A 24788-nucleotide genomic window follows, 5' to 3' on the forward strand; every position below is an offset into this window, starting at 1 on the left:
TTGATTCTTGGGATTCTCTTGTCTGCTGTTGGATCTCTGTATATTATTCTTTATTTCAGTCAGTGTATGCTTAATTTCTAGTTGGTCTTTTTTCATATCCTCCAGGGTCTCACTAAATTTATTGGCTGTTTCCAGAAAATTCTTGAAAAACCTTATAAACGTGGTTTTGAACTCTATATCCAATCGTTTGCTTTCCTCCATTTCTGTCATTTGTGACCTGTTTCTTTGTCTCTGCATTTTGCCTGCTTCCCTGTGTTGGTAGCATGGTTTTGTGTGCTAGGTGTCCTATAGGGCCCAGTGGCTCAGCCTCCCCAGTTACCTGAGGTGGACACTCTTGGTGTACCCCCTTGTGGGCTTTGTGCACAGTCTTGTTGTAGTTAAGCCTTGATTGTTGTAGGTATCACTGGGAGGAATTGACCTCCAGGCCAATTGGCAGTGAGAATCAGCTGTGTCTGCAGTGGGAGAACTTCTGTGTTGAAGACACCCTTCTGGGGCAAGACTTTCTTCAGTGGGGCTTTGGTGCTCACTGCGTCTGCCCCCTGAGTGTATCCCTTATGGATCTGAGGAGTTGTAATCTGGATGGTCCCACTCTGACCACTGGGTACACTGGCTCCTGGATCTAAGGAGGTGCTAGTTTAGCCTCTTCCTGAGGCTACCCAGCAGGAGCTACGAAGAGATCTGCAGATTCCCCTTCCTTTTTTGGGGTTTGGAGGTGCCCAGATGAGGCCCAGCTGTGAAGCAGTGCAAGCTGCTGTGGGGCCTTGGGCCTTCTCTTGGAAGTTCTGGGTCTGTCTGGCCCAGCTGCAATTTGTTAGGTAATTTTCAGGTTGCAAAGGGCCAGGGCATTCATATGCAAAAGCCTCTGCCACAGCCTGGGTGGGGTGGGGTCTCGGAATCAACAGGGCGGAGCAAACAGCTATGGCTGATCCTCAGCCCTGCCCTAAGGGGCCCTGCGTCTCAGTGTCCCGGTAATTGCTGCAAGCTCCTCTGAGGGAAGGCTGCCCTCAAGTTCCCAGTTCTGCCCGCTGCCAGACAGTCCTGTTTCTCCCCATATGAGTCTGGGTCCCCAGAGACTCACCCGGAACCGGAGTTCAGAGCACTCGGGACCTTGTGACTCCCCCCAGATTCAAAAAGACAACCGTGTCCTCAGCAGCCAGCCCTTGCCGCGTGCGCCTCCATACCTCTGCACTTTACTTCCACACCGCACCTTCTCTACTAGTTGTAGAATTTCCACTCAGCCAGCCTTTCTATAGTTCTGGATGATGTTCATTTTGTTTTTTAGTTGTATTTTTTAAAAAATATATTTTATTGATTTCTTATAGAGAGGAAGGGAGAGGGATAGAGAATTAGAAACGTCGATGAGAGGGAAACATCGATCAGCTGCCTCCTGCACACTCCCTATTGGGTATGTACCTGCAACCAAGGTACCTGCCCTTGACTGGAATCAAACCTGGGACCCTTGAGTCCCTAGGCCGATGCTCTATCCTTTGATCCAAACCAGTTAGGGTTAGTTGTATTTTTGAAGTTGTTCTGGGAGGCAGCAATTTCCGGTGTTTACCTATGCCGCCTTCTTGGTTCTCCGGTAGTAATCTTTTGATAATAAATCTGGTACCATTACAACGATCCCATTTACTATTGAGATTTCTCAATAGCATGATAATTGCACCCACTTTCAATTTTAATTTATGACACGGCATTCCTGAAGGAGTAATACTATTAAGAAATTCAATGGGAAAATTTTCCTTTTCAGCATCATCTGTGGAGTCAACGGAATCATCACTCAAATATGTGTGAAACTCTGCATCATGTATATCCAAAAATTTTTCATTTAATTTTTGAACATGCTCATTTTTTGGAGAAAGAATTGCACGTTTAGATATATTTTTATTATTATCTATAGATATACTATTTCCAAAGGTGGTTTCAATAATAGATCTGTTACAAATCATTTCATGGGGGATTTCAATAATATCTATTCCTAAATGAAAACTGCTATCAAGTTTGCCACACCCAAGTTTTACTAACCATTCACTATAAGCAGAATCCTCTGATCTCATATTTGTTTTAAGAGACAACTTTCTGAAACATCCTCAAACATTGCAGTACTTTAAACTCATTTCTACTATGGCTGATCGCATAGCATGTGGTACAATACTGAGACATTGTCGAAAATCCCCTCCTAGGAGAACTTTCCCACCAAATGCAACATTCAAATTCATAATTTCTCTTAGTAATCTATCTATGGCGTTAATAGCATGACTGGATGCCATGGTGCATTCATCAATAATAAGTTGGGCCTTTTTAATGATTTTAGCAACTTTGCTCTTTATATCGAGTCTAGAAATTGAAGTTTCACTTAATGGGATTGGTAATTTATATTGGGAATGAAAGGTTCTTCCACCAAGAAGTAAATTTGCAGCAGTTCCTGTAGATGCTGTGGGTAAAACAGTACCACCACGACCTCTGATATAATGTGTTAAAACTTTATACAGATATGTTTTTCCACTACCACCTGGACCATCCAACAAAAAGCATTTGGGGGTATACAGTTTGATCTTCAGTGGCTGAAATTATAGTCTGAAAGGCTGCCAGCTGTTTATCATTCAGAGAATTTATCAAAACCTCTGCCCTTTGTTGCTCATACAATTGATCACATGTATTTGCATTCATTAATAAAGGATAGTCCAGAAGTTTGAAATGTGAACATTTCATTCCATGCAATGTGAATACCTCCTGAATTTCGTTAAGGGCATGCGTTTCACAGTTTACACAGGCACTTTCTCTTCGGTGTAATTTCCAACAGAAATCTTCAATAAAATGAGATTTATTCTCATCCCATAATTTGTCTGCAAGCAGAAGGATATCCAAACATATATATATATACATACCCACATATATATATATATATATATGCAAAAAGTTGCCGTAGTTGTTTGGGCATATTAAGGATGATTGCATCGTCAATCGTATCTTTCCAGATGGTGGCATCAAGTAATAATCCCCGGTGTTTAGCAGCTTCACGAAATGTATTATAAGTTATACCTCCTACAGTTCGCAGATCCTCAAAACCTACCGCACCTTTTACATGCAGAAGCAAAAGTCAAAGGTAATATCATTCTGGTTCTCTAAAGCTCACAGTGAACAGTCTACCTAATACATACTTTATTCACACCCTTTTGGCGTTTTGTCCACAAAGAATTATTAAACACACATAATGCTGTGGAATGTCCCAATAATAATAATTACATGCATCAGAGTCATCTCTATTCAATAAGAACCAAGCTATCAAAATCGAGTTATGCCTTTTAGCCCTACCTAAAACTTCAGCAAAATCATCTGCATGAAAATATAAATTCTGATCATTTGGCAAATGAATAGCTAATCTTGTGATAGCATGAGATTGGTCATGCATTCACATTCCAAAAAGTCTCCAAACAGCCTCAGGAGCGCTCACATACCTGGAGTCAATGAAGTCCTGTACTTTGTCATGATTGATAATATTTTTTTCAGAAATTTGAATATTTGCACAGTCGTGCCCTTTATAGATGTATTTAAATAGGTATTTGACACTTCTAATTGATGCACAGACTTCAACATTTATATGACAGTTATACTTGAGGCACAAATATGGGTTATAAGGGACAATCCAAATATTATCGACAATTTTATTTCCAGTAAAAATGGTGCTACCAGATCTTCGTTTGTATTTGGGATATCCATCAATATTTCCAGCGGTCGCATTTTGAAATTCTTTTGGATATCCCCTTGAACATTTTCCATTTTCCATACATGGACTACTTGGATTTTGCATTCCACGTGGTCCATGTACCATATTTGATTTTACAATTTGAAAAAGTCGAGGACACTAGTTCTCATCTGGAATTTCTGCCTTAACTATACGGTCAATGTCATCTGAATGTAATTTGGACTCATTATCTAATATCAATAATATGTGAGCGTGAGGCAGTCCGCATTTCTGAAATTCAATGACATGAATCTTAGCTATTACTTTACCAAATAAATGGAATTTACATATATCATTTGAAAGAGCATTCCGCTTAATATTAAAAACTCTGGCTACCAGGTCAGGTCTGTTTTCAACTTTTTGCCAGCAGTGTAAATTGTTTGTAATATCTGCCCATTTGGGGTTGCATGTCATGGTTATAAATAAATCGGGCTTGTCATACTTCATTACAATTGCCATAGCATCCTGATATTGCTGCTGCATATTTCTGGGAACTACCCTCAAAAGATGATGGAAGTATTATCATTTTACCAATCGGCACATTGTCATTTTCAGATCTAGATTTGAGATAATCCATCAAACCACTATGTTTTTTATCTCTCAACTTAGATTGGTTTGCTTTGATGAAATTTATCTGATTGGCCTCTATTTTTGAATACGAATCCACAATAAACTGTTGAGTTAATTTTCCTGCATTTAAAGTAGGATTGAACGTGTCCCTCACAGAGAGATGAAATCCATAATACTTCATTTGGGTGACTTGTGTCCGTACATTTTGTTTAGTATTATTGTCGACTACACTGTTGTCTCTGAGTCTTAATGCGATATCTGTTCCCCCGCCTTTTTCACCATGTGGAAAAAGAATATGTCATTGCATCTAATGTAGGAAACAGGATACTGATTTCTTTCATTTGAGTGGCATTTGGATTATTGGGATCTGGTTTACAATGAATGAGCAAGTCCCTTTCAAAAGGAGGTTCTCCATCTTCGTTTCTGAATATGACAATTTAGGTTACACAGGGAGAATTATATCTACCTGGGTCACTGTTACGATCGTATTTAATCGCCATTGTTACCTCTGTGGGAGCAATACCTTTTGCTGCTGCTTTAGATTGAGCTTCCTTTTCTACCTCATGTAGCATCTTGTACGATTTTGTTAATTCATTGATTTCATGCATGAGGTTGTTGATGTTGATTATGAGTCTTTCTGAGCAGCCCTGGTTTTCTGGCATTGCTAATCTTTTACTTGTAGCTTCAGCTGTATCCAAAATATAGAGTTGAGCAAACTTCTGAGAAACACCATCTGAAGGGTATAAAGTTCCAGTACGGTGATAAACTTGTCCGTGTATTCTAAAACAGCATGGCCCATATCCTGATGGCGATGCAATATTAGCACCCATGGAAGCAAAAGCAAAAGAACTATTTATGGATCAAATATTTTCCATGAAATTTTTACTGTCAGAATCTTCGTTTGTCATTAATCTTTTTATGCCGGGTAATCTGGAAAATGTATATCATTTGGACAGACTTTCCCTTTGCTACAACATCGAGTAAATTTCCCATCGGATGGTTTTTCATCCGAGAAATTTAGGGATAGGCAAAATTCACATCGAACAGTCATTTCACCACAACTATGTTCGAGAATTGCATCCTTATGTACTCCATTTTCACTGAGAAGGCAGTTCCTACTGGTATTGGTAGTACTTGTTGATGATGTTCTCTAGACATATTCTGTTGTCGCCACTGCCTTCTTTCAACTTCAAAGGCACGTTTCTTTTTATACATTTTCTGCCGAAGACACCTCTGTTTTTCAGCTTCAGAGCAACGTTTTTCCAGTAGCTGCTCTTCAGATACATTCTGTTGCAGGCGCCGCCTTCTTTCAAGATCAGACACACGTTGCTCTGCAGACATTTTCTGTCAGTAACGCCGGCATCTTTCGGCTACAGAGCTACCTTGTATCAACCGTTTTTCTTTGGACATAGTCCTACCTCTCTACTGATACGGTCTGAGATGCAGGTGAATGAGAGTCCTGCCTGTCAGGCCACTGAGAGCTGTGTGACTAACGGCTGATCTGGATGATTCTGTGGGGGTGGGATTTCCTCCTCCCTGCTGTCAGTTTCCACAGCTGTGATGAGGAAGCTGGGGTGACAGAGGAGCCACGCTGTCCCCGGCCGCCTGGGTCGAATGCGGGAGGGCCGGATGGCAGCCGGGCGGGTGGCGGATAGCCGCAGTTGCGCCCGGCCGCCCTGGGTCGGGTCGCACATGGGACGCCTGCCGCCCCAGGTCACAGATAGCAGGCCCTGATGGCGGCGGGACAGGATGGCGCTGTCCTGCCCTGCCTGCAGTATGCAAATTAGCCGCCATCTTTGTTGGTGGTTGATTTGCATATTGTGCTGATTAGCCAGTGGGAGATGTAGCGAAGGTATGGTCAATTACCATGTTTGTCTGTTATTAGATAGGCTAGAGGCCTGGTGCACGGGTGGGGGCCGGCTGGTTTGTCCTGAAGGGTGTCCCAGATCAGGGTGGGGGTCCCGCTGGGGTGCCTGGCCAGCCTGGGTGAGTGGCTGATGGCTGTTTGCAGCTGGTCACATCCCCTTCAGGGTGGGGGTCCCCACTGGAGTGCCTGCCCAGCTTGGGTGAGGGGCTGATGGCTGTTTTCAGGCTGGTCAAGCTCCCCCCAGTGGGGACCCTCACCCCATGGAGGTTTGGCCTGGGTGAGGGGCTGATGGCTGTTTTCAGGCTGGCCACACCCCCTTTAGGGTGAGGGGTCCCCACTGGGGTGCCTGGCCAGTCTGGGTGAGGGGCTGAGGGCCGTTTTCAGGCAGGCCAAGCCCCCCGGCGATGGAAGCTCCCAGCCTCTCCTTTTTTTTTTTATTCTGGGATTTATTTACCTTCTATAATTGAAACTTGTAGCCTTGAGTGGAGCTCAGAGCCAGCCAGGGCGGGTGGGAAGCTTGGCTTCCTCTATCTCCGGGGCAACCCAAGCCTCCTGCTTTCTCCAGATCTATAGCTGCCGGCCGCCATCTTGGTTGGGTTAATTTGCATATAGTTGCTCTGATTGGCTGGTGGGCGTGGCTTAAGGCATAGGGAAGGTATGGTCAGTTTGCATATTTGTCTTTTATTAGTGTAGACTAGAGGCCCGGTGCATGAAATTCATGCACTGGAGGGGTGTCCCTCAGCTCAGCCTGCACCCTCTCCAATCTGGGACCCTCAGTGGATGTCCCACTGTCAGTTTAGGCTCCATTCCACTCGCCTGCCTGCCTGCCTAATTGCCCCTAACCACTTCTGCCTGCCAGCCTGATCACCCCCTAACCACTCCCCTGCCAGCCCAATCAACACCTAACTGCTCCCCTGCCAGCGCCATCTTTGAGGGCGTGGCAGTCAATTAGCATATTCCCTCCCTATTGGCTGTGGGCACTGCCATTTTTGAGGGCGGGGTACTCATTTAGCATATTCCCTCCTTGTTGGCTATGGGCACCACCATCTTTGGGGGCGGGTGGGGCAGTCAATTAGCATATTCCCTCCTTATTGGCTGTGGGCGCTGCCATCTTTGTGATGGCATGGGGGTCAATTAGCATATTCCCTCTTTATTAGATAGGACTAGTGACCCGGTGTATGAAATTGCGTGAGATCTGGGACCCCAGGGGTCCTTGATGGATTGCCCCAAAGAGGTAGGCTGGAGCCGCCGGCCCCCCAGGCCTCTTCCTCTGCTTCCTCCTCCTCCTGCTCCTCACATTCTCCTTCACCTCCTCTTCGTCATCTTCCACTATGTTAATGGCCTCTTCCTTCCCCTGTAGACTGGCTGACACCTGGTATTCCCGTCCCCCTATGCTACAGGTATCTAGGGCCTCTCCACCAAAGCCGCTCGGCTCCAGCTTGGGCTCCGGCTCGGTAACCTGAATGATGATCTCCAGGCTTTCCCCAGGCACCTCCTGAGGAGAGAATGTTTCCAGGCTCTCCATGGAAGGGGACACCTTCCCATACCCAGACTCGAAATCAGGATCCCAGTAGGAACACCTGGCATCCAGGGTGAAGTACGCGTGCACTCCCCCCTCTTCCAGAATGACATAGGGGGGAGACGGGGGCAGAGTGGGACCCAATCCCATGCCCCTCATGTCAGCCAGCACCTGTGCCACCTCCATTTCCTCCCAGAGCCTCGGTCACTGCTCCGGTGGAGGCAGGGGCAGTTGCATGAGCGGTGGTGGTGGCTGAGGTGGCAGCGGTGGTGGTGCATCGTCTTCAGAGGGCTCTGAGCTGCTCAGGCGGCGGCCCTTGGCAGGAGGCCCCTCATCTGGGCGGTCCATGGTAGCAGTGCTCAGAGTACCATGCTCACCCCTTCCCTCTCAGCCAGGCTGCTACAGCCTGTCACACCTGAAGAGGAGCCGACGTGCCTGAGCGAGACCAGCTCTGCTTGCAGCTCCACTCTGTATTCCCTCCCAAGAGCCTGTGCTAGTCCCTCCACACCAAGTGCTCAGGTCCCGCCCCTCCCTGATGTCAAGGGCCTATTCTGCCTTGTCGCACATGCAGGCCTGCCCACCAGCGTGCGCCTGCTGCGCACACAGCCTCCTACTGATGGATTATGACAACGTGAGGGCATCACGGCGTGACGACCACCTGTGAGGCCAGTGATGGTGAACCTTTTGAGCTCGGCGTGTCAGCATTTTGAAAAACCCTAACTTAACTCTGGTGCCGTGTCACATATAGAAATTTTTTGATATTTGCAACCATAGTAAAACACTTATATTTTTGATATTTACTTTATATATTTAAATGCCATTTAACAAAGAAAAATCAACCAAAAAAATGAGTTCATGTGTCACCTCTGACACGCATGTTATAGGTTTGCCATCACTGACCTACGCTATTATCAGTATAGACTAGGGGCCCAGTGCACGAATTCGTGCACCTTGAAAGGAACTGTGGGCCATGAGGCTGTGGTGGGCACAGGGGCGGGTCTCTGCCCAGCCTCCACACCCTGCCTGGCCCCGCCCGGCAGCCCTGTTCCTGTCGCCACCGCTCCCACGTGCTGACGGCTCCGGCCCTGCTTGAACCCACTGATGACGCGGAGCAATTGGGGCCAGTACAGGCAGTGGGTACATGTGGTGGCTGCTGCCCAGATTGCCCCTCAGCAGCAGGGGGAGGTGGAGAAGCCCTGAGGGGTGATATGGACCGGCAACCACCACTCTTGTACCTGCTGACAGTGCCGAGTGATCAGGACAGGTTCCGGGTACCAGCAGTGGGTGTAAGCAGCAGCTTCGGCACTGTCAGTGGGTGAGAGGTGGCTGCCGGCCACAATCGCCCCTCAGGAGCCAGGGGGAGGTGGAGAAACCCTAAGGGGCAATCGAGGCCGGCAGCCACCACTTGCACCCGCTGATGGCGCTGAGCCATCGGGGCCAGCAGCAGGAGTGAGCGGGGCCGGTGCCGGCCGCAGGTGCAAACGTCCTGTGGGACCGTGACACACAGGAGCAAAGAATTTTCAGTAACCACCAGAGAGACTCGGCCTGATAACAGCAACTGGTGCCCCACCTTGATCTGGCACCCCCGCTCACCTGCTCCACCATCCCGCCATGGCTGATACCCGCCATGTTTCGTGCTCTGCCTCCTGCTGCCGACGCCTGCCATGTTCCATACGCACCCACTGTTGGTCTGCACATGTCACAGTGACTGGTTGTTCCGCCGTTCGGTCTATTTGCATATTAGGATTTTATATATATAGATATACTAAGATGCTCCTAAAAGAATGCTCATAATAGTATTGTTTTTAATAGTCCAAAACTGTAAACACCTAAATGTCCACCGACAGAATAGAAAAATCCTATTAATAAAGAGGTAATATGCAAATTAACCCTCACTCCATGATGCCATCACAAGATGGCGGTGCACGCAGCGGGGGTGAGGCAGCGGGGGTGGGTCCGGTGGCTACTTTGTGCGGCTTCTGCCAGGGTTCTTGTGGCCCCATCGGGGCGTGGGGGTCCTGACGTCCGCTTTGCACGGCTTCCAGGGTTTCCGTGGCCTGTGTGACCAGAGGCAGAGCATTGGGGTGGCACTCCAGGACTGGGGCCGTCCCGTGACATACTGGCCACGCAGGGCGGGACTCTGGGACTCAGACCAGAGGGGCAGAGCCTGGAACCGGGGGAAGGAGCACAGGCACTGGCCCTGTGGGTAAGGGCGTGGCCTTGGCCTAGCCCAGAGATTGCAGGAGGGGTAAACTCAGGCACAGGAATTACTAGAGTTAAAAGCAGCGACATGGGCACAAGGGACAGATGTGGAGTCAGCAGAATGAAGGTGAACACCAATAGACAGTAGGGGCCACGGAGTAGTGTACGCAAGGATGTACCCTGAACGTGAGGGTGCGCCCGGTCCGGTCCGTAGGGCGTAGCTTTGTTGCCCTCAGAGGCATCTTGAAGAAAGTCCTCCTAGAACAGCGGTTCTCAACCTGTGGGTCGCGAACAATGAAAATATATCCTGCATATCAGATATTTACATTACGATTCATAACAGTAGCAAAATGAGTTATGAAGTAGCAATGAAAATAATTTTATGGTTGGGGGTCACCACAACATGAGGAACTGTATTAAAGGGTCGCGGTGTTAGAAAGGTTGAGAACCACTGTCCTAGAAGGAGGTTTGAAACCAGGTGGAGGGCAGTGGCAGGGCCAAGTTAGTGTGCAGGTGCTCCACTGAGCAAAGCCCGGGTGCCCTTAGGGGGCGTGGCCAGGGTGTGGCTTAAGGTGTTGTTGGGGGACAGGGCTGTAATGTGAATAAGCAAAATGACGTGACCTTGGTGACCTAGCACCTAGCGAGGTGTAAGGGGGTGTAGCCAAGATGGCCGCTCGCATGAACCTCATCCCAGTAGCAAGTGCAGGGGTTTGTGTTCAGAGCGTTTGGGTAAGGTCCCATGGAGGGCGGGGGGAGGGGGAGGGGGGGTCCCAGACCTCGTGCAGTTTTGCGCGATGGGTCACTAGTACACTTATGTTTTTGAAGAGTGGTGCTATATGAATCCCCTTTTATTTCAGATGAGTGAAAGCAGTGCATTCCCCAGGAGAGTGCACTAGTTTGTATTAACTCTTTTACTCCCTACAACTGTGCAATCTTGTTCGAGTTATTTAAACTCTCCAAATCTCAGTTTCCCTTTCTGTATAATGAAGATGATAATATGCATTTATCTCATAGCCTGTTTACAAAGATTAAATTTTACATTTTATGGATAATGAGCATAAGAGCTTATTAATATAAGGTGGTACTTGTTTCCTATTTAATTTATTATTTTGAACAGGCCACTTTTAATGCAAATATCAGTTTGTAAAATGCCCTACACAGCTGCTCCTGGAGTTGTGCAGTGTGAGAGTGGAATCTCTTTTTCCTCTGCCGTAGTAACCAGTAATGTTCTACAAAGTGGCTGCTCTAAGGACAAAGAGTAGAGTTCCCAGCTGATCCTTGACCACATGTAGCTTGAGCAAGTAAACAAATTTTGTCTTCAACAACTAAGCTATTGTCTTCTTTGTTGTTCTGGCCTAACCTAGCCCATCTAGACTTCTATAGATAGAACATGCACTCATCAACCCCACTGTCTCACACCCAGGCCATTTCACTAATTTACATAACCTACCAGACCCTGTGGGCATGTGAGTTTGTAAAGGTGCTTTACAGAATGCTGTCTTAATGAGGTTTATTGCACCTATACCAAATTATGTGATAATCATTTGTCTTATGTAATGCTTTTAATTATGCCTTTCAGTGTGATGAGGTATGCTAGGTTTTTAGTAGAAAAAAAATGAAAAAACATATTAATAGGTAATCTTTCCCTGTATAACAATTCTTTTAGATGCTTTGATGCTTTCTTTACTGTGTGCATGATCTAGCTTAGCTTTAATTTGCAGGAAATAATGTTGCTCAGACTTGTAACTGAATGCTTTTTAATAGTATTTTTTAAAAAATACTAACCACTGATAAAAAGTGCTGAAGGGAAAGCTTTTTTTTATATACTATGGCAATTAATAAAAATGTTCACATAAGCTTGCTATTTTGAGTCTTTTATTTTTGATCTGTTTCCATTTTTATTTACATAACATGATATTTTAATAACATGCATCAATCAGAGCTTTCTGCTTCACAGCCTAGCATATTTTTTTTATCAATTTTGTGATAACCCTCTGACATCACAGCCTGTTGCTATGAGAATAGAACATTAAAAAATTGGCAGCACAAATTTATTTAACAAGGTAGCTCAGGATAAATTTAAAGGAAAAGAGGCCATGTTACAATTCCCATTTTTCAAGTATTGACTTGGCCCCTTTAATCCCTAAAGATAACAAATATGAAAGTTGAAAATTTACACCATTAAGAAACATATTCACTGAAACCAATGAAAGTTATTCCTATCATGGGTCTAGTGTACTTGTCAGGGATAGGGTTGTGAAGTCAGTGAATCAAAGCTTCATGTGATGCACAGGCCTTTCCATCAGGTTCAACTGTGGGTCCTCAGGGTACAACCTATAAACCAAAAAGATAAGTTATCTGGGCTTTCTGCTGGGGACACTCTGGGAGCTTGATGGTTGCTCCAAGTCTTTTTAAGTCCAGGCACATGGTTTCATTAACAATACAATTCCCTTAAAAACTTAGTAGGCTGATATATTTGCTTTTAATTTCATATTCTAAATTTCACATTCTAGTTCTTTTCTGTATGTAATTATCAAGAATGATTTATTTCTTTGCAAATGCCCCTCTTGAGGCTATCTGAAGCAATAGGCTTGGATAGCAAAGTTAAAACCCTTAATCTGATTTTTGCAAAATGATTTTCACTTCACACCATTACCCTCCCTCTATCTACTTCCCATACAGTTAAGAGTCTCATTAGGCTCATGGCCTACCTTCTACTTCTCACGGAGGACAGTTTTACTAAATATTTTATCAAGGTGCACTAGAGCTCTCCAGCTAACCAGCCTGTACTAATGTTTTTTTGCTGCCTACTTATTCTATACAACATATTTTAACTTTCTGTATGGCAGCACTCTCCTTCCAAAAACCAATGTCTATAACCATGTGGTATTCAGGACTGTCATTTCCAAAATATGTCTGGATTCCCCCTTTTGGCACATGGGATTATACTTCTTTGCTCTTTAAAAAAAATTTTATTTTCATTTATTTTTACAGAGAGAAAGGGAGAGGGAGAGATAGAAACATCAATGAGAAACATCATCCATGGGCTGCCTCCTGCATGCCCCCTACATGTGCCCTGACCAGGAATTAAACTGTGACCTCTTGGTTCCTAGGTCAATGCTCAACGACTGAGCCCTATCGGCTGGGCTTCTTTGCTCTTTTTAAAGACAGGCATGGCCATTTGACTTATGGTCTTTGATATGTAAGTAGAAATGATGTATTACATACCAGTATGCACAAAAACTTTACAATGTATAATCATGATTTTTTTCCACTGCTGTGATGATCATGGAAGCATAAGTCATGGTGAAGTTTCATCAGCTTAGTTCCCTGAGTAGCTATGATAAGTATAATCTTCTGGATGGCATATCATAAATAAGAAATAAATTTTTGTTATAAGATATTGAGATTTTGGTGTCATTTTTTATTTTAACATAGGTTACTCCTGACATAGTCAAGGTATGTCAAACATTACAATAAACCACAAAATTTCACTGGTTTTATTTCTCCTTCATTTGACAGTTCAATGTAGTATTTGGCAGGCAGTCTTCCATATGATGATTCAGGAATCTAGACCTCTTCTATTTTGTGGCTTCACTATTCTCTGAAATGACAGAATTCTCTCCTGAATTACTTTTAATCTGTCTGAGTTGCAGATAAAGAGTGAGGCCTTACATAGAACCTTCTCATGGCAATTCCTGATTGCAAGATAGGGTGGGGTATATAATGTCTCTCTAAAATAAGAATGCGTTTAGAACACACAGCACTTTCTGACACAGAAACATAGAGCTCCATTGAATGAAAAGTGTGGGTCACTCAGGCTTGACTTGCTTTTAAGGTGTGTGCAGGGGTGGCTTCATGAGCATGTCCCTGCCCTGGGTTTAATGGTCTGCTCTTACAGATCAATAATTTTTGAACAAAACTCTGCATTTTCATTTTGCTCAGGGCCCTACAAGTTATGCTACTGGTTGTAGGTATAGGTTATATCAGAAGGATGTGCAAATGGAAGCTTTAGCTATATAGTATAGAATGTGGAAGAGTTCAATGAAGATTGCCTGAGAATGCTCTTATTGTTTAGCCCATAGGGGAAAATATCTTAAAAACATTTGTGTGGTTTTCTTTTCTGCACATTCTTACTCATGATCTTTAAAGTCAGTGTGATTCTCATTACCTCAAGCACTGACTATAAAATCAGAAATGAAAAATAGTTGCTAATTTTTTGTTCTGTTTTGTTTTGTTTACTGTGAAACTATACTTTGAAACCCCATGATATTTAAAAAATGCAATTGAAAGCCAAAATTTTTGATTCTGATGAGCCACATTTTCTTTGGAGACCAGAAGGCTCTTGCAAGTTAAACTGCAGGCCTTGCCCTTTGGCTCAGTGGATAGAGCGTCAGCCTGTGGACCAAAGGGTCCAGGTTCGATTCTGGTCAAGGGCACGTACCTCGGTTTCAGGCTTCTCCCTGGCCCGGGCCCTGGTCAGGGCGCATGTAGGAGGCAACCAATCAATTTGTTTCTCTCACATCAATGTTTCCCTCTGTCTTTCCCTTTCTCTTCCACTCTTTTCTAAAAATGGAAAAATATCCTCTGTTGAGGACTAAAAAAAAAAAAAATACTTAAGCCTGTCTGGCATGGCTCAGTGGTTGAGTGTCAACCTATGAACCAGGAGGTCATGTTTCGATTCCCAGTCAATGCACATGCCCAGGTTTCAGGCTGGATCCCCAATAGGAGGTGTGCCAGGGGGCAGCTGATGAGTGATTCTCTCATCATTGATGTTTCTATCTCTCTCCCACTCCCTTCTTCTCTGAAATAAATAAAAATATATTTAAAAAAAGAAAGTACAGGCCCTGAAAGCAGAGCATACCTTTATGCCCTAACAACTGAATGTTATCTTGGCTAGGAAGGGGTTCAGGAGTTGGATAGGGCTCAAACTTGGCTCAAACTCTCTCTCAAACTTGAGATCTCTGTGAAACTATAGATGAGGGAGTAGATCTGCAAAAGAACACATGGAAAAGAGCAAACTCAGCACTAAGAAATGTCAACGTTGCAACTGCCAGTGACCATAGCCATATATGGGGTAGGTGCTGAGTAAATAAGATAGTTTGCAGATCATTTACTGTCTTTCTAGGAATCATTGCTTCTGCTACAGTCCAGTGAACTAATCTGCTTTGTGCTGCATTGCGAGAGATTTCAGTAACTGCCCACATGTCACCTTTGGATTTTCCAAAGAAGTAATGCCTAACCATGACCTAAGAATTTGCTGAGTCTCATTCAAACTGGCCTGTGTAGACAATCCTATTTTCAATGGTAGAGAACTTGGTTAAGATCCCTGGAAACAAAGACAGGGCCATTGACATTTAATAAAGGTAATAGTGATAGGAAAGGAAAGCCCCATTACCAGAACTTGAGTGGGAATGGAAAACAGAGTAAGTCACCTCTTTTCCATGTCCCCTTCTTTGCAGTTCCATCCTTTGATTCTGTGAACAACCTTTCTAGAAATAAACTCTTTCTAGACTAGAAGAACTTGATTTTTGTAGGGTGTACCCTAGGGATTCCAGCTGATACATAATTATATACCCCTTAGCAGTTAGTTTTGATAACACATTCACATTTATTTTATTATTTTTCAACAGTACAGTACTGTGATATCTAGCTAAGGCATATATTTTATTACACAGATGGTAAAACATTTTATTCAAGGTTGCAAAACTTTAAAGGGCAAATCCATCAATCTTAAAGTTTTCACTTTAAGAAACCTTTTCCACAATGCCATCTTTCCAATGTTATTTGGAAAGTGTGACAAAACAACACCCATCTTAGTCTAAGACTATGAAAATGCTTATAAAAACACACCTGCCCTAGCCAGTTTGGCTCCGTGGATACAGCGTCATCAGCCTGCGGACTAAAGGGTCCCAGGTTCGATTCTGGTCAAGGGCACATGCCTGGGTTGTGGGCTTGATCCCCAGTGGGGGGCGTGCAGGAGGCAGCCAGTCAATGTTTTTCTCTTCATCATTGATGTTTCTCTCCCTTCCTCTTCCTTTCTCTCTGAAGTCAATAAAAATATATTTTAAAAAACACACACCTAAACACAAACTGCCGGCACTCACTTGGTCCTACCACTCATCTAAAAACAGTTTTCCTCTGCAGCAAGTCATCAACACACCGTCCTCTCTGCCAGTAGTAATTTGATTCTGTGAACCACTTTTCTTCATTTGTGGTATATATTCATATGCTGCAAGGCAAATCAGGTGTCCAGCAGTAATTCTTAGTCCTCCTGGTAAGGGTTTAGCTTTGTTGTTGGGCACTTGATATACAAGACAATGCTTCCTACCTATGATCCCACGTCTAGAATTTTATGAATTCTGACCTTTCAAAGCACCCAGCAGAGGTGGTTTTCTTGAGTTATTACTCTTTCTTCCTGCACTCTATTTTTTAATTATTTATTTCTGTTCACTTTGACTTTTTAAAAACAAACTATTTTAGAATACTTTGAGGTTTACAGAAAAGTTGCAATAATACAGAAAGTTTCCATATATTTCTCACCCAGCTTCCTCAATTAACATCTTACATTTGCATGGTATAGGACTCAATGAACCAACATTGATGATAAAGGATGATGATGACTATTATTAACAAGACTCCATTTACTGAGAGGGAGTGGTAAGGTTCTAGAACAAGAGGATTGACAGATCATTGTGACCATCTTTGGAAAATACAATGTGTCAATGTGAAGTATAAACAGACACCAATCTTATAATTTTCTCTACTATCCCTTTAAAACTGCTCTGTGAACTCATTCTTCCCTGGATCTTCAATAAAATTGCGTTCCAATCCCATACTATTGTGGACTGTATTTATCTTTATTTGGTGCCTCTCTCTGCAAAAGGATTATACATTCCTATCTTGATTGGATGTAGAAGTGGTATGTGTCATTTCAGCACAGAACTTTCAACAGCCAGCATGGGGTTCACCATGTTTTCCTTGCCCTTCATCACGATAACAAGCAATGTTCCAGAGAGTAGTCACTCCTCAGTCTGGGTCCCAGAGTGAACCACAGCCACCGTCAGGCTGCAATAAGTGTCCTCCAGCACACTGCTTAAGATGTAAAGGGCACATGGCATGTGCTCCACAGTTCTGCACTTTTGAGCTTCTCTAAAACACTAGGAATTCCTGTGGACTTTTCTAATGCTCCAAAACATCCCATTTCTACTGTTCTCTTGGTCTTTGTTTTCAGGGTTTATGTGTATGGGAATATTTTACAAAATTTTCACCAGGGTTAATATATGGAAAGTATTTATATAAATTCAGGACCATATAACATGGCATTCCATAAATCACTGAAATTCTGTGTTGCCTGTTTTTCTGGCAAGTGGAAATGCCATATTTTAAAGAGGTATTAAGAAAATACAAACTATGTATAGAATATATAAATTAATAAATTTTAGGGCACTATATTTGTTGGCTGCTTTGATACAGATGCAATTATTTTAAAAGATCTTTCTCATTATTTTCATTCTATAACCCCCAAAAGCTAAGGGATATCCAATATATCAAATAGATGACAAAACTATGTTCAGTCTCAGTTCTTCCACCTCCTGCCCTATCTGGCATAAATATATGTCCACTGTCTTTATAGATGGATATTTATTTTTTCCACATCCTTCTCTGTAACAGTAGGATAAAAGGAGGGATAAAAGTTATGTATCCTACCTAAAATCACTGAGTATCTTCTTTGGATATGAAACTAGAACACCTGAGTTTCTGCTTTAACCCTTTGAGAGCCAACCAATATCCTAGGAACTATGCTAAAATTGCCAAGGCATTTTTGCTGATTTTACAGCAGTTTAGGAAAAAAATTACAAATCGCAAGTAAATGAAGTTACATATTCAAACACTTAAGGAAACCTTTACTACATTTATTTTCATCTTTGACATACCTTGTTTGCTGATTGTATAATAAACTAGTAGAAAAAATTTTTTGAACAAAACATATGTTAAAATAAATGTTGACTTTGAATACATGAATGAAGATATTGTTTAACTTTTAATAAGATTTTGATAAAAAATCTAAAATATTTAGTATATTCTTTGAATGCACAAAAAAAAATAATCCTTCTAGGTTCATAAATAATTGCAGAACAAAAATTTCAATCTTTTTACAAATACTTTGAGTAGGGAGACTGTTTCTGGAATCACTAACAGCTGTGCTTTCCTACACATAGTCCATGAAACCCTTTCCCACACTTAGCACACATGGTGTTGGATCGTTTTACAGGTCCTCCATCTTTGTTGCTGCATACTACACACCTCCTTAGATTTCTGCCAGGCAATTTTCGCAATAATGCATCATCTGCTTGTTTCATTGGTCCCGATGAGATTGAGTTACTACTCTTTTCTGCCAGCCATTCTTCCTCAATTGCCTGTATAATGGATGAAGTGAACTGATATGGGACATAATTCTGCCTGACGTGTTCTCTTTGTATATTATATAAGAATTTAACACCATCCTAGCAAAGATACTGAAAACCACCTTTTTCCAGTACTTCAAAGTTCTTCTTTCATCTAGGTAGGTGTAAAGCATCATATCTGATACATCTACTCCTCCCATGAATTTGTTGTACTGGTTTATTACTGCTGGTTTGGATATTTCTCTTTCTTGGGAATGTCATCTTCTATGCAATGTTTCATTCTCAGCAACGGCATGGGGTTGAAAGAAGCAACACCGGTTTCTTTTTAGAATTTTTTTCTCTAAATCCACACAAAAGAATCTCATCACTGTGGAAATATTTGACCTGCCCTATATCATAATCTGCTATAATATCCTTTGGCAGGTCCCTCCTGTTAGATCTTATTGTTCCAGTGAGGTAAGTTGCATTTTCAAACAGATACTTTGCTAGAGTAATACTGGTAAAGAAGCTGTCAATCACTACATGATATCCCTTATTTAGGTAGTTCCCAAGTTGGAGCAACTTGGTCACTACTACATGACCAAGGCCTTTCTTTTTGATCTCAGCCTTTTCTTCACATTTTGCACCTTCGTAGCAGAAAAAACCTAAACAATAATGTACAACAGAGTCACACAACATCCAACACTTTATTCCCCACTTGTGGTGCTTCTTATTTCGAAGATATTGTATTAGGGACTCATCAATGGATAAGTGCTGGTGGGGTGAGTAATGAAATCTGAACAACCTATTTGCATGCTCAACAAGGGGGATAAATTTAGAGCAGGGTCATAATTCTGATGACCTGGTGGAAACAGTTTTTCATTGTCAACAAGATGAAAAAATTTTAATATCAGTTGAAATCTATTTCTTGAGAACATGTTCCCAAACCATGGAATGGCTCTACTATTCCTATCCCAGTATGAGAATATGGTAGGCCTTCGTGTAATTCCCATTTCCAACAGCACAGCCACAAATGCTTTCATTTCAAGGATGTTTACAGGCCTCCATTGTCTGACTCTAGAACTGGGTGATATTTGCTGCTGAGAACGCAAAAACTGATTTCCATACTATTAGTTTCAGCCACCATTAGATTCCACAACGCCAAAGTGAAAAACATGTCAAAATATTCTATAGGTTTGGCATCCTGGGGAGGAGCATGCTTCGGACCTGGTGATTCTAGGAAAGAAAGACTAGACTGCACATATAAATCTTGGCCAAGTTGTGTTTCAATAAACACAGGAAAACTAGAATTGTGTAAATCTTCAACATTTTCACATGTGCTGTAACTGTCTGAACTTTCAATGATTACTGGGACTCGTTTATGTTTCAGAGGGACAAACACATCACTGCAATCACTTTCCAATTCTGATTTGATGGGACATTCTTGATCACTTCCAGAGGGACACCCTTCTCCAATATCTTCCACAAAATTGTCATCTTCGCAGCAAGAATTGACATATTTAGCGATATCATCACTAATAAAAGCAGACTTAGAACTGGATGCCATTTCGAAGCTTTAGGGCTACAAAATCTGAGTAAACTTCATAAAATCGTAGTACCTGTAAAAAATTAGGCAGATAAATGCCAGTCATCAATTTTAGAACTACAGACATTCGGCGTCATAAGTAATCTGCACTTAGGTGCCATCTGTCAATAAAGAGTGAACTACTAGCATCTAATAGTGACACTGCAGGAGGAGGCACTTTTGGCAAAAGACAGGAGGAACGCGATTGCGCTCCCCGGCACTCTAGGGGTTAAATAAATGCTTTATCCCTCCCTTCTCATTACTTTCATTAAAAAATTCTTCTACACAAAAAGAACTATAGTACTCTGTCATAGTTTCTTTCCCCATTATAGGTGCCTTCTTGGTGAAAAATAATATCCTATTTGTATGCTGATGACCAGCAGATACGATTAAAACCACATAACTAAACATTTCTATACTATTCACAGGCAGTGATGCTACCAATAGGTCCCTTCGTTATAGAATGAAGTTATGAAAAGGATCTTTTAAAATAGTTGTATCTGTATCAAAGCAGCCAAATATAGTGCCCTAAAATTTATTAATTTATATATTCTATACATAGTTTGTATTGAGCGTAATTAGGGTAATGGAATGCTCCATTTTGAGAATGAAGGTATGGTGGTGACAGTAGGTATTGATCAGGGAAAACAGTAAAGAAAATTATCTAAATGACTGAAAACACCATCCCTTTATAATCATTGACAAGCACAGATTATTGACCCTATTCTTTGTTCTCAAATGCATATGGGCTGCATATACTTCCCTTTCCAGACTGTAAACTTTATGAATGCAAGAGTCATACCTGCCTTTTATATACCTAAACCAAAAACATTTCCTAATTTTAAGTGATCATTAAACATTATTTGAATAATAGACTGAAAGAATGAATACCATACAAAGAACCAGTCTTTTACCTTTTTTCCAGAGAATTCTATAGGTGCAAGTAGGCTCCCATCCAGTCATTGCATTCAGTTGAATCTCCAGAATCTCCAGGTGTGGTTGGGTCTTCTTCCTAGTCTAGAAGTGGTTCTTCCTAGTCTAGAAGTGGCCTCTCCACTCTCTTATAATAACAGTGGAGAAGGGACACAATAATCACAATAAATATTCCTATTGAGAAAAGAATGGAGGATATACATAGTCACTGGGCCACAGCAATGCTAGTATCCTGCTAGACAGGCTTTGTAAAGGTTCCTTACCTCTTGATTCAACCTTAATTCTGCTCGCTGGAAGGTTATCCCTTGAACATTGTCCTCTCAGATCTTTGTCTTCATCATTTAGATTTTTATTCCATTTCTCTTTTCTATTTGTGAAAGGGGATATTTAGATTTTATAGCCACTTCTTGAAATAAGCTTTGTTAATGTCTAATAGTGTCATTATTTGGGGTATATTTGTTTGCTCTTTAAAAATATTCTTATTGATTTTTAAAGGGAGAGGAACATTGAATAGTATGACATTTATAGGACAACTAGAGGCCCAGTGCACAAAATTCTTGCAGGGGGAGGGGGGGTCCCTCAGCCCAGCCTGCACCCACTCGCAATCCGGGACCCCTCGTGGGATGTCCAACAACCGGCAGACGTCCCTCTTGCAATCCAGGACGCTGCATGCACCAGTGACCATACTTTTCATACAGGTGAAAGGCATCTTGCTGTTGTATGGGCAGCTACCTTTTTTTGCCCTGATTATAAAAAGTAGTGCATAACATGATCCTTCTGAGGCAGTAGTACTATTTTCCCATTGTATGGGTGGAAAAACAGAAGCAGAGAGAAGTTAAGTAATGGGCTGTGTCAAACAGTTTAATTGTTAGAATCAGGGCTGACCACAAAATGTGCAAGCCAGAGTCCATGCATGTCATCACTGCATCATCCTGTTTTTTCAGTGTTAGAGTAGCCTTGCCAGGTTTTAATTTTTAAATCTGAGACTGTTCCCAATATATAGGGTAGGGTTGCCTGGTCAGCGATCAGGGCTGATCTGTTGGGCGACCGGCGGGTGGGGCGATCGGGGAGCCCCCGCTGGCACCCGCCTTGGCTGGTGGCCTGGTACTGCCCGCTGGCAGGGCCCCCCCCCACTGCTGGTTGCCTCCCTCTCATGGGGCAGAAGCTCAACACAGAACCAGGGACAGCTCCTGCATTGAGCGTCTGACGCATGGTGGTCAGTGCACGTCATAGCGACCAGCCTTCGTTTAGCTGTTCGGTCAATTTGCATATTAGGGTTTTATTATAAAGGATTGGAAATTTGAAGATAGAAACATTGATGAGAGAGAATCATCAATCAGCTGCTTCCTTCACACCCCGTACTGGGGATTGAGCCCACAACCTGGGCATGTGCCCTGACCAGGAATTGAACCTGTGACCTTTTGGTTCCTGGGTCAACACTCAGCCACTAAGCCACACTGGCTGGGCTATTTGCACTTTTTATTTCAACTTATTGAGGAATAATATTCATATAAGGGCATATATCTTTAATTGTACAATTCAATGAGCTTTGACAAGTATATACACCATTACCTCAACAAGACATAGAATATGCCTATTATCCAATATAGTTCCCTTTGCCTCTTTACAGTCAGACTTTTCCGTCTATCACCACCCTATCCTAGTCCCCAAGCATTATTGATATACTGCCCTGTAAGTTTTGCTTGTTCTAGAACAGTGGTTCTCAACCTTGGCTGCACATTAGAATCACCTGGGAATCTTTTTAAAATCCTATTTCCCAGGTGATTCTAATGTGCAGCCAAGGTTGAGAACCACTGTTCTAGAATTTCATCAAATATTCAGCTAGTTTTCAAATTTCCAATTGTCCTATAATTGTCATATTATTCAACATTGTTTTAACTCAAGATTCAAATATGGAAAATGATTAATATATCCTGAAAATTTCCTTCTATAATACCTTGTTGCAGAATCTGGGTCATTTTTTCTTGTAGAATTTCTGACAGGATCTTGCTGATTGCATTGAGTGTTAACATGTTCCACTGTCCCTACATACAGATGGTATTTTTTTTAGAGACTGGATTTTATTCAGATTTGATATTTTGGTCTCATGCATTTTTTTAAAAATACATTTAATTGATGTTTTACAGAGAGGAAGGGAGAGGGATAGTTAGAAACATCAATGAGAGAGAAACATCAATCAGCTGCCTCCTGCACACCCCCCCCCCCCCCCCCCCCCCCCCACCGGGGATGTGCATGCAACCAAGGTACATGCCCTTGACCAGAATCGAACCTGGGACCTTTGAGTCCGCAGTCAAACACTCTATCCACTGAGCCAAACCAGTCAGGGCTGGTCTCATGCATTTTTAATTGAGTTGAAGGATTACAGTAGCATTCGGAACAACCTTCTTTTGGTTGTAAATAAGAGTATTGCATAAGCAAAACGGTGAGTTTTAATGGCTCATGTAACTCATATTTTCAGGGCATATCATGGAGTCAGGCTTTATACCAGAAAATCATTTGTTTTTGTTTTTTATTTTTCTCCTTGATTCTGGTCTTTTCTGAGTTTTGGCTTATTCTTGCATCTTCTCAGGTCAAGTCCATAGGAAATAAATTGATTCCTGATGGTTCAGTTTCATATTAGCACTGATGGGCCTGGTTTGGATCAGATGTCCTTCTGAGTCAATTAATGGCCTAAGGAAATAGGATATTCTGATTGTCCAAATGAGTGCCCAGGTGGAAGTCATCTCACTAGAACCACATGGGCTGTTACGGAATTTAAAGACACTTTCTTTCTCTATAAACTCACTTTGGTTTACAGATGTTAACTTATTTTACATATATATTGACCTAAGCGACTTTCTACTATATAATCTTTATATGCAACAACCTTTATTTATAAACAATATTTTCACTGAAGTGATGGTGGAGTCATTACAGGTGTTTGGGGTAAAAGTTTGAGGGAAGGCCCCTTAGAAATGCTCCCCAAATTCCTCTTTACTACGTCTACCTACTGTTTCTTATGTGACAGGTGAGAAATGTAAAGCTAAGTTTTAACAAGGCACAGGGGTGAGGGACAATGAAAGGGTGTGAGAGTGGGCGGCTGCGGGCCAGCCAGCCCAGAAAGAAAACGTGCATTTAAATAACAATGAACGTGAGGTTACCGAGTGAATGGAAGAGCTCAGAAGTGAAATTTGGTTTACTTTACCAAGTTATTTTAAGGCCAAAGTATTAGTGGTTTCATAAAACATTTCTTGGAGGTGACTTACCAGCATTAGGGGTGGGTGGAAGTTTCCCGAGAAAGGCCACCGAGGCGATCAAAGGGCCCACCAAGCCCATTTCTCCCCTCCGGGCCGGTACTTGGCGTCCTGCAGCCGGACGCCGCTAAAGCGTAGCAACCTCCCGGCGACCAGCTCGGCGCTGCGTCACTTCCGGCCCTCGGCGAGGCGCATCCGGGTCAGGCTGAGCCTCTTGCTTTCGGAGTCTGTGACTGGTGGCGGTGCCGGCCAGTCCGCGTCCTCCCTGCCCGGAGGGACCCCGCCGCAGTGTCCACCGGTGAGCAGTGACCCGCTGCCCCGAGCACAGGAAGACCGGGAGGAGGCGTGGGGGCGGCCGCGGCCGGGCTGGGCAGCTGCGGTGCGGGCTGCAGACTTGGCTCCTACGCTTGCTGCTGTCTCTGGGATCCGGGGGGCAGCACTGAGGGGCCTTCCGCGGACAGCGACCCCCTCCCCCGGCTCCCCTGCCCGCCCTGCCGGGGAGGGCGGAAGATGCCGGTGAAGAAGAAGAGAAAATCGTCTGGCGTGGCAGCGGCAGTAGCGGAAGACGGAGGCCTCAAAAAGTGTAAAATCTCCAGGTACCACCGCCCCCCACCCTTGAGTCTTTCCTCCTCTGCTGGGCGGCCAGAGGAGGAGGAGGCGAGTCGGGTCTCCCAGGCTCGAGCTGGGGAGTGGCGCCCCCTCCCCCCCCCACCCCCCAATTAAACC

At 43.2% G+C, this 24788-nt stretch overlaps 1 protein-coding gene across 6 annotated transcripts in view; it reads left to right on the forward strand.

Annotated features, from left to right (window-relative positions):
• The window catches only part of DCUN1D5 (defective in cullin neddylation 1 domain containing 5), a 77188-nt gene that overhangs the window by 16506 nt on the left and 35894 nt on the right, over nt 1-24788 (forward strand). The window contains exon 1 of one of the 6 annotated variants that reach the window (XM_036324567.1): nt 24248-24360. The exons of 2 other annotated variants lie outside the window; for them this stretch is intronic. Coding sequence is in view for 1 of the 4 variants with exons in the window: in XM_036324563.1 (XP_036180456.1) it covers nt 24573-24658 (86 nt within the window). In the remaining 3 variants the exon portion in view is untranslated. Of the gene's footprint in view, nt 1-24247; nt 24361-24520; nt 24659-24788 lie in introns of those variants that run through there. 3 more of the 6 variants (XM_036324566.1, XM_036324563.1, XM_036324569.1) reach the window with 3 other exon arrangements.

This window comes from Myotis myotis, unplaced genomic scaffold (genome assembly GCF_014108235.1).
Source record: "Myotis myotis isolate mMyoMyo1 unplaced genomic scaffold, mMyoMyo1.p scaffold_m19_p_10, whole genome shotgun sequence".
NCBI lineage: Eukaryota > Metazoa > Chordata > Mammalia > Chiroptera > Vespertilionidae > Myotis > Myotis myotis.